The following is a 15,873-nucleotide window of genomic DNA, read 5'->3' as shown; positions in this document are numbered from 1 at the left end:
CTAATTTTTTTCGCAGCTAACGCGCTCCTGGCCCGGCCTGGCCCCCGGCCCGGCACTGCGCCCCTGGACCCCGGCCCGGCCCCGCGCGCCCGGCCCGGCACCATGCCCCCGGCCCCGCACCGGCCCCGGCCAAAGAGGCCCCGGCCGAGCCCTCCCGATTTTCCCGGACATGCCCGGCTTTTGGGGATTTCCCCCCGGACGGGGATTTGAGCCCCCAAAAGCCGGACATGTCCGGGAAAATCCGGACGTATGGTAACCCTACCTCTGGGCTCCCACAGGAGGTCCAACAGACTTTCAGGATCTGCCCTTTGAGGGATTCTAATTTTTTTCGCAGCTAAGTTCCATGGGTTAAAGGACTCAAGGGTAGCACTGAAGTCCCTTGGGTTGTACACCCTAGCCCTGCCAGGAAGCACTTCAGGCCTCAACATCCCCTCCAGTATTTTGCTCTGGCTGTCCGACTGGACCTTCAGAGAAAAGAGTAGAGGTTATAGGTGTAGGCCACCCAGTCCTTCTACCTTTGCATCAATGCCTTCCCCACCTACACATCCAGGGGGTTCTAAGAAGCCATTTTGATGGAATGCTTGAGAACATAGTGTCAGTTCCCAGAATGCCAGACCCCTTTTACTTTGTTTGCAAACCATCTTTCCCATTTCTTCAGTAGTTGGTCCCGTATCACCATGGATCCTTGGGTGTTGAGCACTGCAGAAGTGAGATACAGCCTCCAGTTTATTTCTACTCCTCCTCTGTGTGCGGCTCCCCTCCCCTTTTGGGACACCTCTCATGAAGAACTTCTGGTCCAGAAGGTTCAATATCTCCTTCAAGTGGAAGCCATAGAAGAAGTTCACCAGAATTGAAATAACTCCCATTATTTTCTAATCCCAAAAGCAAAGGGACGCCGGAGTCCTCTCTTAGACCTGCATCAGCTGAACAACTATCTCAAAAGATAGTTTTGCATGGTCATTCTGGGATCCATTGTTCCGTCTCTGGAGACTGGTACACCACCCTTCATTTAAGAGACGCCTACTTTCATGTGTCAGTATACCAAGGGCACAGAAGGTTCATCAGGTTCATAGTGAAGCACTCACATTTTGAGTTAATGGTGGTTCTGTTTGTCCAGTCTGCAGCTCCTTGGATGTTCACAAAATGTATGGCCCTGGTGGCATCATACCTGAGGAGACAAGGAGTGCAGGTCTACCCTTGGACAATTGGCTAGTCGGGGGCCCATCCAAAGCTCAGGCTACATTCAGTGTTTGACTCATTCAGTCAACATTCAAGGCCCTAGACCTGTTAATCAATGCCGACGAGTCTACCCTGTGACAGGTTCACAGAGACCCCCTTGGGACTGTCACCTGATGTGCTGAGACTATCTCTGAACCCGTTTTCCCTGCCAGCTTGGGACTTCAGATCCCTGTCTTTTTGAGCCAGATACGCTAATCTGCAGTACAGATCCAGGGTCTAACCCACGCCCCCGGAGCTGCAGACTTAACTGAAAATGGCTTAGCAAGTGTTCCTGTCTCTAGCACCCAGACACCCAGCTCCCAATGGGATCCAAACCCCCAAATAAATCAGTTTTACTCTGTATAAAGCTTATACAGGGTAAACTCATAAACTGTCTGCCCTCTATAACACTGATAGATATGCACAGCTGTTTGCTCCCTCAGGTATTAATTAATTACTCTGGGTTAATTAATAAGCTAAAAGTGATTTTATTAAGTTATTAAAAAATAGGATTTAAGTGGTTTCAAGTAATAACAGACAGAACAAAGTAAGTTACCAAGCAAAATAGAACAAAACACGCAAGTCTAAGCCTAACACATTAAGAAACTGATTACAGATAAAATCTGACCTCAGAGATGATCCAATAAGCTTCTTTCACAGACTGGACTCCTTCCTAGTCTGGGCCCAATCCTTTCCCCGGTACAGTTCTTGTTAGCTCCAGCTCAGATGGTAACTAGGGGATTTCTCATGACTGGAACCTCTTTTGTTCTGTTCCACCCCCTTATATAGCTTTGGCACAAGGCAGGAATCTTTTGTCTCTCTGGGTCCACACCCCTCCTAACTGGAAAAGCACCAGGTTTAAGATGGATTCCAGTACCAGATGACATGGTCACATGTCCTGTGAGACCCCAAGCTTTCATTCTTCCTGGCCTGACTCACAGGAAGGCTTGCAAGTAAACAGAGCCATTTACAACCAATTATCCTAGTTGTTGGAAGTCATCAAGATTCCAAACCACCATAAATGGCCCACACTTTGCATAATTACAATAGGACCTCAGAGTTATATTTCATATTTCTAGTTTCAGATATAAGAATGATACATTTATACAAATAGGATGACCACACTCAGTAGATTATAAGCTTTTGTAATGATAACTTACAAGAGACCTTTTGCATGAAGCATATTCCAGTTACATTATATTCACACTCATTAGCATATTTTCCTAAAATCATATGGAGTGCAACGTCACATACCCTTTGCCCAGTACAGAGGATGGAGTTTTTAGGGATTGTGTTTCTCTTCCCAGGCCAGAGCATTTCTCCCAGAGTCTGAATTCCAATCTATTCAATCTCTAGTGACAGACCTCAAGTTTCATGTAATCACAACAGCCCAAAATGGTATGAGGCTCCTAGGGCACTTGGCTCTTATGTAGTACAACATGCAAGGCTGCACCTCAGGCCCCTCCAGATGTGGCTGGATTCAGTGTACTTGCCAAGCCATCTTCATTGGGCAACTGTAATCACAATACTATTGAGTTCTGATTTTGCTGAATTGGGAGTGGATCCTCAATCATTTGTGCAGGCGTTCTCTTCCTGAACCCTCAATGACTCTGGTGTCAGATGAGTCTGCTCTGGGGTGGAGAGCCCACCTGGAGCCCCTCCAGATTGTGGGTCTTTGGTCCTTGTGGGAGCTCTCTTTTCATATCAATGTCAGAGAACTCAGGGCTATTCATCTTGCCTGTCAGGTTTTTCTACCTCATAACAGAGGGGAAAACCCATTTGTTCTTACATGCAACATCACAGCTATGTTTTACCTCTGTAGGCAGGGAGGAGCTCACTCATCCCTCCTTTGTTGAAGCAGTTCACCTGTAGGAATTTTTGCATAGCCCATTCAATCAACCTCAAGGCCTCTTACTTTCCACAGCTGCAGAATGAGCTAGCAGATCACCTGAGCAGGTCATTTTCTAGTCACCACAAATAGTCTTTTTGCCTGGATGTAGCAAGATTAATTTTCCAGCAGTGGGTGACTCCCCAGATTGATCTATTTGCAAACAACTTTCTGCTCCCTGCAAGGCCACAGTCCAGGCTCAATCACAGATACCTTCCTGCTACCCTGGACAGAAAAGCGATGCTTTCCTCCTGATCCCACTCCTACAGAGTGCTATTAAAGATCAAGTAGGATCATGCCTCGTTTATATTAATAGCCCCAGCACTGGTTCCTCCACTCTACTTGACTTTCCAGTGACATCTCCAATCTCATTCCCATTGCACCTGGATCTGATCTCCCAAGATTGTGGTTGGCTACTCCACCTGAACCTGCAATCCCTTCACCTAATGGCCTAGAAGCTCCATTGCTAAATTCCAGAGAACAGTCTTGCTCGGAGCAAGTTTCCCAGGTCTTACTAAGAATTAGAAACCCCTCCAACAGGACGCCTCCTTGTCAAAATGGAAGTGGTTCTCTATCTGGGCTTGTCAAATCAGCATCTTGTTGATGCATTCGTCCATCCAACGTATACTGACTGTCTGTTGCACCTAAAACATCAAGGCTTAGCAGTTTCCTCTGCCAAGGTTCATCTGGCAGCAATATCAGCTTTCCACCTTCGTATGTTTTTTCTAATGGTATCAGATTCCTTAAAGGTCTGTAAAGGTTGTACCTTCAGTTAATGGAGCCCGGTCCTCCATGGGACTTGAACTTGGTCTGGACTTATGAGACCACCATATGAGCCTTTAGCAGCATGCTCCTTACTACACCTTTCCTGGAAGGTGGTTTTCCTAATTGCTATCATATCTGCCAGAAGAGTCTCCGAACTGCATGCCCTCACTTCTGAACCATAGTATACGATCTTTTTTTAAAAGATAAGGTGTACTCATACCATCATCTTGAGTTTTTCCTCTGATTGTTTAAAATTTGAAACTACTTTAATCAGTTTACTTACCCGTTTTTTAATGTAAACAACACACAAATAGGGATGAGCAGTGGCTACACGCTTTGGATGTTAAACACTGGTGTTCTACTTAGGATCAAACTGTTTTGGTGATCCATCAAAATGTTCATGGCTATAGTGGATAGAATGAAAAGCCTTCCAATCTCCTCACTGAGAATTTAGTCATAAGTGACTTTCTGTATCAGCGCTTGTTATGATCTGCCAAATGTTTCACCAATAGACAAGCTGACTACTCACTCCACAAGATCGCACACATCCTCAACAGCATTCCTAGCGCAGATCCCTTTCCAGGACATTTGTGAAGCAGCATCCTGGTCATCGGTGCACACTTTCTTCTCCTATTATACCACTACCCAGTACTCTAGAGATGATGCCAAATTTGGTGGAGCTGTACTACAATCTGTGGACTCCAATCCCTCCTCCTATATTATTTCTTGGGAATCACCAAGAGTGGAATGCACATGTGCAATCATGCAAAGAAAGAATAGTTGCTAATCTTTCATAACTGTTCGAGATGTGTTGCACATGTCCATTCCACAACTTGCCCTCCTCTACATTGAGTTTCCAGAACAGAGGCTCTCAGGGTCAGCTGGGCCCTTTATACTAACGACACTGGTGTGCAGCAGCAGCAACAGAGGGTGCTCGAATCACCCCTATGGGTACCACTGAGGGGAAAAAATTCTGGCAACTTTGCATGGGGTGCGCGCACACCCAAGAATGGAATGGACATGTGCAACACACCTGAAAGAAAAACAGTTAAAAAGATTAGTAAACCTTTTTTCCTTGTGGGCCTCCAGTGTTATCTTGACTGGATCCTGGGGTTCAAGAACCAGATCCATTGTTGGCGCAGCAAATTGCCGCTTTGTCCTCTCTGGGTGACTGTACCAGGCTGCTCCTCTCCCTCTGTGTCCCAGGACTTCAAAGCATATCAGGTTCTCCTTAGGTGTATGGCTGCTACCATAGGCGGCCAGGCTGAATTTCTACAGGAGAATACACAGAAACTACTGGATATTTTCCAACCATTGGCTCCAGGGAGGGTAGCCCTTCCACTCAGTGCGGCTCTTTTGGTGCATGAAAAGGCTCTCTGGAATTCTACTACTTTGTTGCCTCCCAGAGAAGGGTACTTCATTCCTGTGCAGGGTTTGGAGGGTATCTATTCCCACCCAACAACCCCTAGCTCTCTTGTGGTAACTGCAACAATTGACAGGGTGCAACAGAAGGTATACATCTATGCCTAAGGACAAGAATCCAAAAGAATGGATGTGATAGGAAGGAAGATTTATTATACTTCTCTGCAGATGTGCATTGCGAACAAGCAGGTGTTGCTCTCTAAGTACGACTTTTTAATTGGGCGTCTATAAGTTTGCAGACAAGTTGCCAGAAAGCCTCTGGGGAAGAATTTAAGGTGTTCATTGCTGAAGGTTGTATGGTAGCCAATACTTTGTTAGTCAGCGTTATAAGAGGCCGATGCCTTGTCCAGAGCTATGGCATCAGCGGTGACCTATGGGTGGAGGGTGGGGGATGGTTGTAAAATATGGTCATTTAACCCAATGTGCAGCAGACCATTGAGAACTTACCTTTTGATGGTCAGGTTTGTTTTCAAAAAATACCGAGACCCTGCACTCTTTTAAGGACGCCCAAGCTACTTCATGTTCCTTGGGAGTTTATACTCCAGCTGTATAGACACTGCTATAACAGTCAGCAGCAACAGCACCACTACTGCTTGCAGCGTTTCTTCAGGCAGTCCTCCTGTCCTCTAAGGCAGAGGGACTACCCCAAAAGGGGGCATAGATCACAGAGGCAAAGGCCCTCTGGTTCCAAATTAGCCAGTTGGCTCATCCTTTGCATTTTGAAAAACAACAGTTACATTACTATTATATTATAATATAGATAATGAAAAAGGCTAAGATTTTGTCACTGATACTTTTTAGTAAAAAGTCACGGCCAGGTCACGGGCAATAAAGAAAAATTAATGGAAGTCTGTGACTTGTCCATGATTTTTACTAAAAATATCTATGACAAAATGGGGAGCTCAGCGAAGGGGTCCGCAGTGGCTAGGGAGCTGCGGAGGTCGCTTGGAGCTCCTGGGGCCCCCGCCACCTGTGGCGGCCAGGAGCTGCGGGGTCCCCCTGCCACCGCAGGCTGAAGTCATAGTGGTTGCTGGAAGTCACAGATTCTGTGACTTCCGCGACCTCCCTGAAAAAATTGTAGCCCTAATAATGAACCATTTTTTGACAGTTCCACTATTTTCCTCTAGTAATGGACCAGTACTATTGTTCATTCACATAGTACATTGTTAGGATTCTCCTGTTCCTAATTCACTTCTTCTCATTGTCCTTTACTGTGCTGGCCATAGACTTCTCCTTGTGTCCTTTTGCTTCCCGTATCAATTCCTATATTCAGTACTATCAACGCGTGTGTGTGTGTTTTGATAGCTGCCTTCGCTTCCCCTTTAAGCCAGGTTGAATTTTTTTTCTTTAAACTTTTTATTTTAGCCTTCTTTCTCAATTATGATTTTTGGTCATTTAGTACAACAGTTTTAAACAATTTCCAATTAGAATTTAAACCAAAAAATATGAATGATTTCTCCCAGCTACTTGGCTCATAATTGTTTTCAGCTTTGTGAAATTGGCCTTTTTAAAGCACCAAGTATATCTATTATTAGTTTGGTCTTGATTATTTTTGGACATAACTAATGTGATCAAGTCATGTTGCTCGTACCTATATTACCACTAATTTTTAGTTCTGATATCAATTGCTCTTTATTCATCAAGATGATGTCTAATATAGAATTCCCCTGTGTTGGATGCCACACGTTTTGAGTTAGAAAAGTATCATCTGTAATATTTAGAAATTCCAAGGATGTGTTGTACTGGCAGTCTGAGATTTGTTATATATATTGCTCTGATTGAAGTCCCCCATGATAACTGGTTAAGGAACTGGTCTTCCTATTTTCTAGTGCAGTGTTTCCCAACCAGTGTCCTTCAGCATGCTGGTGTGCCGTGGAATTTTGGAAAAGGCACAGGTGGGGTGGGGGGGAATTCTAATTAAAATAATTAGTGTCAAAACCAGACTACACTTTGTGTTGTTGCTCTTTGGGTGTACTTGAGCAAGGCAGACGCTACATCACACTATGCTCAAATGACCTTGTTGTTTGTGGGGTATCATGTGGGAGCCATGTTTTCTTATCAACCGTTAAGTTACTTTGGTGAATTTTGAATTGAAGACGCAAAGCAGGACCAACACCAACTAAATCATCCCACCCAGGGCTTTGTCAAGCTGGGCCTTAAAAACCTCTAAGGATGGAGATTCCACCACCTCCCTAGGTAACCCATTCCTGTTCTTCACCACCCTCCTAGTGAAAAAGTTTTTCCTGATATCCAACCTAAACCTCCCTCACTGCAACTTGAGACCATTACTCCTCGTTCTGTCATTTGGTACCTCTGAGAAGAGTCTAGATGCATCCTCTTTGGAACCCCCCTTCAGGTAGTTGAAGGCTGCTATCAAATCCCCCCTCACTCTTCTCTTCTGCAGACTAAATAACTCCAGTTCCCTCAATCTCTCCTCGTAAGTCATGTGCCCCAGCCGTCTGATCATTTTCGTTACTCTCCACTGGACTCTTTCCAATTTGTCAACATCCCTTCTGTAGTGGGGGGGACCAAAACTGGACGCAATACTCCAGATGTGGCCTCACCAGTGCCGAATAGAGGGGAATAATCACTTCCCTCGATCTGCTGGCAATGCTCCCACTAATGCAGCCCAATATGCTATTGGCCTTCTTGGCAACAAGGGCACACTGCTGACTCATATCCAGCTTCTTGTCCACTGTAATCCCCAGGTCCTTTTCTGCAGAACTGCTGCTTAGCCAGTCGGTCCCCAGCCTGTAGCGGTGCATGGGATTCTTCCTTCCAAGTGCAGGACTCTGCACTTGTCCTTGTTGAACCTCATCAGATTTCTTTTGGCCCAATTCTTCAATTTGTCTAGGTCATTCTGGACCCTATCCTTACCCTCCAGTGTATCTACCTCTCCCCCCCAGCTTAGTGTCATCTGCGAACTTGCTGAGGGTGCAGTTAATCCCATCATCCAGATCATTAATAAAGATGTTGAACAAAACTGGCCCCAGGACCAACCCCTGGGGCACTCCGCTTGATACCGGCTGCCAACTAGACATCGAGCCATTGATCACTACTTATTAAGCCCAACAATCTAGCCAACTTTCTATCCACCTTATAGTCCATTCATCCAATCCATACTTCTTTAACTTGCTGGCAAGAATACTGTTGGCGACCATATCAAAAGCTTTTCTACAGTAAAGATATATCACGTCCACCGCTTTTCCCATATCCACAAAGCCAGTTATCTCATCATAGAAGGCAATCAGGTTGGTCAGGTATGACTTGCCCTTAGTGAATCTGTGTTGACTGTTCCTGATCACCTTCCTCTCCTCCAAGTGCTTCAAAATAGATTCCTTGAGGACCTGCTCCATGATTTTGCCAGGGACTGAAGTGAGGCTGACAGGTTTGTAGTTCCCCGGGTTCTCTTTCTTCCCTTTTTAAAATATGGGCACTATATTTGCCTTTTTCCAGTCATCCGGGACCTCCCCTGATCGCCACAACTTTTCAAAGATAATGGCCAATTGCTCTGCAATCATATCAGCCAACTCCCTCAGCACCCTTGGATGCCTTAGATCTGGACCCATGGACTTGTGCATGATACAGTGCTGGAAACAAGCTGCTTGGTTGCTGAACTTGTAGTGAAGCCAGACAAACTTTGACTTTATGCGGAGACATAAATTTTATCAGTATGCAAAGAAATGGTGAGAGTAATGTTAAGTGCAAATTCAGTCAATGAGATCGCAAAAGTTCCCCTTTCAGATAATGCGATATGTCGCCACATTGTTGATATGTCAGCTGATATTGAGACTGTGCTCTAACAAAAAAACAAATCAAGGGAAAAATTTGCATTGCAGAGTGATGGATCAACAGATATCAGTGGTCATGCTCAACTCTTGGCTAACATCAAGTGCATTGATGTTGATAGTATAAGAGAATTTTTTATTCTGTAAACAACTGCCAGGTACATGACGGGAGAGGAAACTTCAGGATGACAGTGGCCTACCTTGAGGAGGGAGAACTACGCTAGAAAAATTGTCTTAGTGTTTGCACAGATGGGGCTGCCTCCATGACTGGCAAAGTGAAGGGGTTTTCAAGCAAGGTCAATGAACAAAACTAGATGTGCTGGTGGCCCACTGTTTCCTGTATCATGAAGCTGTTGTGGGCCAAAACGCTGCCAGAAGAACTTTCTTTAATGCTAGATGGAGCAGTAAAGATAATGAACTTAATAAAATCACGGTCTTTTTAAAATGTTGCCTTTTGAGCAGAAAATCAGAGTTTACTTTTGTACACAGAAATCCACTGGTTTTCCCATGGAAAAGTTCTCGCCCATTTGTATGAGCTGAGAGATGAATTAAAACTGTTCTTAACTTTGGAGGAATCCACATGTACAGACTTGGTCTCTGATGTGGCATGGTGTGCAAAACTTGCTTATTTGGTTGATGTATTCCACCACCACGTGAGCAGAAAAATGCAACGTAGAAATGAGAATCTTCTCTCCTGCATGAATAAACTGCATGGGTTTAGATCTAAGATAGCCCTCTGGTGGAAAATGTAGCTAAAGTCACAGTAGAAATGTTCCCCCCACAAACATGGCAGATCCTACTTGGGAGTATTTTGGTCAATGTAATTTCTGAACGTCTGAAAGGTCTGGAAGAAAAATTCAGGTCTTATTTTTCTTCAGCCTATACAAAAGATTTGGACTGGATCTTGGAGTTCCTTTGCAATGGAAAGTGCTAAGAATCTTACAAAAATGGCTCGAGCAACTTGCCAAATTAAGGATGGACTGCACTTTAACATAAAGTTTGGTGACATGTCTTTGGACTCATTCTGGTTGATGGTGGCAGATCAATACCCAGTAATCTCACACCATGCTATCTCCATTCTGTTGCTGTTTTCAACAATGTACCTGCTTAAGTTTTTTAAACCTGCCTTGCATCAAAAACAAAGAGAGCGTCTGAGATTGGTGGAGCAAGAGCTCCAAGTTGCATTGTTCACATTTCCTGCCAGGATTCAATGACTCTGTGCATCAAGGCAAGCTCAAATTTCTCATTAAAAGTAAGTTTTCTTTTAATAATTTTAGCACGCCCCACACACATTTTATTGAAGTGGACCTTAGACTGGAAAAGGTTGGGAAACACTGCTATAGTGTGATCTGGTGGTCTGTAGCAGACACCAACTACTACCCCATCTTCTGCTTTATCTGTTAGGATATTGATCCTTAAGTGTTTTTGATCATTTTCTTCTAAGTTGCCAATGACTTGGAAACAGGTAATGCCTTTTTGTACAAAGTGCCAGTCCACGTTTGCCCACTCCATGTTTCAATCTTGTGTGGAAACATGGTTTTCTAGATTAATTCAGAAAACTCTTTAAAGATAATTTCAAATCAGTAAAAACTAGGAAGCCAATTTATGGTTGACTATTCATTAGAGTGAAGTTTTAATCCTTGAGGATACGACTATAACTGAAATCTACTGGCAGGTAAAATTTTGTTCTTTTTAATTTGAAAAAACAAACAAAAACTTTTACTTTGTTTTGCATTTTTTCGTTAGATGGCCCCACTTCCTGTTTGAGGATTTATAATATAGAAGCTGGATCCTCTTTCTTCAGGAAAAGGGGATAGGCAGACTAGAAAAATGTGTCCAACTGAAGCCAAAATGTCTTTCTCTCCTGCCTCAGCTAGGAGGGGATCCAGACTCCATAGAAGCTGGCAGGGACTCATTTTGTTAGGAACTTAGGTTTGGCTTTGGCAGTGACTGGTAGGTGGGAAGGAGAACCAGAGAAATCCAGAGCTAGATTCTCCTATAAAATGCAGCAACAGATGAGAGATTCCTTTCAATATCAGTTGACTGTGCAGTTCTGAACTCCACCCCCCACTCTCCAGCCAAACAGGATCTGGCTGCTATGCATACTTGCCTACTGTGGGAAATGGAAAAGCTTGGAATTTTCATTTTGGCTGTTTCCTGAAACATTGTCTTATATGTTCCTTTCTGACATCTGACCAGAAAAATTAACATAATTGTTTTAAACCTGGAAAATTCTCTATTCTCTTACTTTACTCCCGAAGCAGTGAGGCTCAAGAACTATCAACTTTTCTCCCTGACTAAAAAGGATCTAATGTTCTCTTCTGTTCATTGCTGCAGCACTGGATGTCCTGAGATTTTGAAGGGAGGCCTGAGAAATGGCACAAAAGCCTGTGGTTAGGCAGGTATGCTGCTTTATGTCTGCATCTAGGAAGGTTAGCCACATAGTGTGTGAGAATGGAAAACATGTAGTAAAATATTTATATTTTATTTGCTGGAAGAGTCCTCAGTTGTTGTCCCATTGAGAGAGAGAGAGATGCATCTAGTCATTTTTTTCGTTCACCGTGACCTAGACTGTCAATCTTAACTTCAGTTTTCTAGGTTTTGTTGGTATAACAGCCTCTAACAATTTTAAAACATTTTTGCATCTAAGCTAACACAGTACCAAATGGTTACATTAGACCTCTATTGCTCTATCTACAAAAACAAACAAAAACAGGAAATACAGAAACAGAAGAAACAGGAAGTTGGGGGTGTATCTCACTCTCCTCATCCTGAAAGAATGGGCAGTCATAAACTGTAACCTGATGTTATAGACCTCCTAGTGCTATACTGAAAATACGTTGTCTATTACATCTGAAGTGAGAGTAGTCAAAACTTCTCCTACAGCATTGACAGTATTCAGTTTATCTATATTTACAATAACCTGAACTGTCTCTCTTAAAACTACTTTTCACATGTTTTAATTTTTTTAACATAAAAATGAATATCTAGGTCTTGGTTTTACTAGGATCCTGTGGACATGTATTATTCACTTTTCTTTTTTTCCCCTCCCTCCATTCAGATGCAGAGTTTGCAAGGTGGTACAGAAGCCATAGCCCATTTGGACCAGTTGGAAGCTGATTATTATGATCTACAGCTTCAGTTGTATGAAGTGCAGTTTGAGATTTTGAAGTATGAAGAGCTGCTGCTGACCGCACAACTTGAAAGCATCAAAAGACTAGTGTCAGGTGCAGTACACATTTTATGTGCATAATCTTGGTTACCTAAGACAGTACTAGTACTAGAACTGTAAAACTTAGAATCAACAATTTTAGCATTCTTTAAATAAGTAAAGATTTAGGACTTTGAACATAAGTACAATGAAAATCAGTTAGAATCTGCATCCGGGAGAAGGAGGTAAATTTTTAAATCTTTATGTATTGCTTTATCTCCTTAACTTCAGTTGGAATCACATACCTAATGTCTTATGCAATATTTGGAAAAATTAGGGCTAGAAAGGAAGGAATTATTTTCTAAATGTTCTTGTGTACTGCAGGTTTGGCTAACTTACAGGAGTTGTTGCTCTCAAAATTTCTGAAATAAGTGTTTAAGTGTAAGCAAGTGGCTGTCAAGGAGGCGTCATGCAAATCAGAATCTTTCTAGCTGAGCTTTTGATACGTTTTGAAGCATTTATGTTGCCCATGTATCAGAGTTTAGATCAGGGACACGCAAGCTGTGGCCCCTAGACCTGATGTAGCTCACAAATCATTTAAAACCAACTCATAGAGATGGTGCAGGGAAATTTAGTGTGTTTGGGTCCAGCCTGGTTTCCTGGGTTTTCTTATGCTTATACTTTTACTCAAAAGCCAGCTTTCAATGCTGGCTCAGTGCTAAAGGACTTGTGCAGGAAGTGTTCATCAGAAAAGTCACTTTAGAGCAGAAATTTTCAAATGTGCTCATATTGTGAGTTACATCTTGAGACAGCACCTCATGGCATCTTTTCCCCCATTTACAATAGTGTGGACTGCCTCTTCTCACATGTGTGAGCCTATAACACCCTTATGGCAATTACTGTAATTGAGCCCATAGAGAAAGAGAGCTTAATACATTTTTAGCTGTCTTTTAATGAAATTTACCAGTCAGCCTAGCCAGCTCTCTGTAGGCTGTGAGTAAGTGCTCAATAGAAAACTCTTTGTTCACAGATTGATTTAGGATATGATTCTATTTTTGATCCTGATGTCACTGCACAGTTTACTTTCATGCAGCCAGAAGAGAACCTATCTAGTAAGAGAGACAAAGGAGGAAGAAGTACTTAAATCAGTTTTCTTTGAATTAATATTAGCAAAACTATCAGTTTTTTTTTAATTAATATTAGCAAAACTATGTTATGTTGACTTTTATGTCTGGAAGGTTCACTGAGTAATTTGAAGGACCTCTGAGTTGGGGTACAGTGTCACCAGTACTTAAATTCAGTTTGGGTATTGCGATTATTCCACTATTACCAACTTTTCTACCAAAAGAATAGTGGACCTGCTGTAAAAGTAATATACATCACTTTTTGGTCATGGTACACTTAAGCAAACTTTCAGATGATTACTGAATCAAAAAAAATATTCGTTTTTCACAATATTACACTTTTATATTAAGCCTTTATCCAAAAAAGCTTAAAGGGTTTGACAGACTTTATTGAACTCAACAGTCTGTGTTTGGAGTTAGCATTTTTAAATAATGTACAGCAATACTACACACAAGTTAGGACAGAATACTGAAAGAATACTGGTTCAGTTGAAATTATGGGGGAGTTTTAGTTAGGCAGAATGAAACTACCTATTTGGAATTTATCCAGCAGAACTAGAGCAGTTACTCTTGTGAAAAATACCTTGTGATTTTTAAATAATCACATGTGGTCACGACCATCCTGCATCTCCTCTGAAACATGGCATCTCTCAAAGTACAGTGGCCTCTAACACACACGATTTACTACTGACTCAGAGAGAAAAGTACCTCTACCCCGATATAACGCGACCCGATATAACATGAATTCGGATATAACTCGGTAAAGCAGCACTCCGGGGGGACGGGGCTGTGCACTCCGGCGGATCAAAGCAAGTTCGATATAACGCGGTTTCACCTATAACGTGGTAAGATTTTTTGGCTCCCGAGGACAGCGTTATATCGGGATAGAGGTGTATTTATTGAATCATCAATCCTATTTCCTTTCAAGTACAGTTATGGTCAGAAAAGTAGCATTTTTCTTATGCAACAGTTCTGTACTATGTAGATTTTAGTAACCATTGTAAGCTGGAACCACTTTTTACTCCTGGTAGCTACATTCACTCTGTAGTGCCATGAGAAGGCAGTTGGATTCTGTTCTGATTTCTGCTGCAGAATTGGCAGAATTGACTAAATTCTGGCTGAGAATCTTCTTTTGATAATGCTAAAGCCAGAAAAAACACAATTTTACTTCAAAATCCTAGTTTGAATGTCCAGGTTGGTAGTTAAGGAGGGGAAAAAACATTGTTTTACTTGTAAATGGAACACAGTTTCTCTGGTAGCTATTGAGACAGTAAACGGTATCCCATGATGATGGTTTTTAGAGTTACCAACAGAAGATCTGTACTTGAATTCACATTCTGTAAATTAAGGCTTTTAAAGGGACAACATACCCAAACAGGCCCACTTCATCTCTGCTGAGGGATTTGTGGTGGATGGAATGTCATCAACAGATAATGTGAGAGTTGGCTGCTAGCTTAGTATTTTAATTTATCTGGCAAGTCTGAATGTTGTGGGACTAAACAGAAAAGGAATTACTTTAATTTGCATATTTTTCATGTTCCAGGTTATGAGAGGTTCAGTACTTACCAACCTCACAGACATGTTTTAAAGGCCAAAAAGAATAGTTTGTGTTTTTCTGATGAAAGACACAATAGAATTGAAAGGGGACCTGCAAATGTACAAATATTTTAAAGAAAACTCTTGCATGTCCCAGTTTTAGCATTGAAATGCTTGTTAAAGATGGAATTGAGCAGGGTGGATTTGATTTAAATCATGATTTAAATCACTAGTCAGGAAGACTCAATTTAATCATGGATTTCTACATAAAAGTGCATTCTTGTTGGTTGTTATAACCTTCATACACATTCTTCACAACTCAGAGATAGATGTAGGTTTCATTAAGGTACACACTATACATTTTTTAAGTGATTTATTTTAAAAACTTTTCAGATTAGTTTTACAGCTATATCAGAAAATGAATGATTGTTTGGATATTTCATTTACCAAAGGTAATTGAAGCAGATATTTCTGAAGTCATTTGGGAGGTGAACTATCTCCAAATCAACAGGTTAATCATTAATATTTGGAGGATTTTCTTGCCATGCTGTATTAGGAGGAGAACATCACCAGGCAGACATTTAAATTGTTTTATTTAACTAAAACAACAACGTGATGTGTTCTGGATTTTTTTCTTCAACAACAAACATTTAATAAATATTTTAACAAAACAAGCATATGCATTTTTGAATTTAGTTAAACATTCAAGTTTTTTAAAATAAGATTAGTTTTTGTTAAAATTGTTTTTAACTAAAATAGTTAAATGAAATATTAAAAAAAAATTAAATTGACTGTGTCAGCCAGGTCAACATGAGAAACTTAAAATATTGTAGGGTTACCATACTTAACAAATAAAAAAAGAGGACCCTCCATGGGGTCCTGGCCCCGCCCATTTCCCACCCCAACCCCGCCCTAACTCCGCCCCCTCCTCCCTCCCACTCCCAGCCACGCGGAAAGGGCTGCCCGACCGCTACCGGCTTC

General features: G+C 42.0%; 1 protein-coding gene across 1 annotated transcript in view; it reads left to right on the top strand.

The window, feature by feature from the left end:
* Nucleotides 1–15,873, top strand: part of JMY (junction mediating and regulatory protein, p53 cofactor) — a 138,835-nt gene that overhangs the window by 76,552 nt on the left and 46,410 nt on the right. The window contains exon 5 of the mRNA XM_034773142.1: nt 12,143–12,308. Within this exon, the coding sequence (XP_034629033.1) occupies nt 12,143–12,308 (166 nt within the window). The remainder of the gene's footprint in view (nt 1–12,142; nt 12,309–15,873) is intronic.

The sequence above is a fragment of the Trachemys scripta genome, chromosome 6, assembly GCF_013100865.1.
Source record: "Trachemys scripta elegans isolate TJP31775 chromosome 6, CAS_Tse_1.0, whole genome shotgun sequence".
NCBI classification, from domain to species: domain Eukaryota; kingdom Metazoa; phylum Chordata; order Testudines; family Emydidae; genus Trachemys; species Trachemys scripta.
This window is presented reverse-complemented; position numbering and strand designations above follow the sequence as displayed.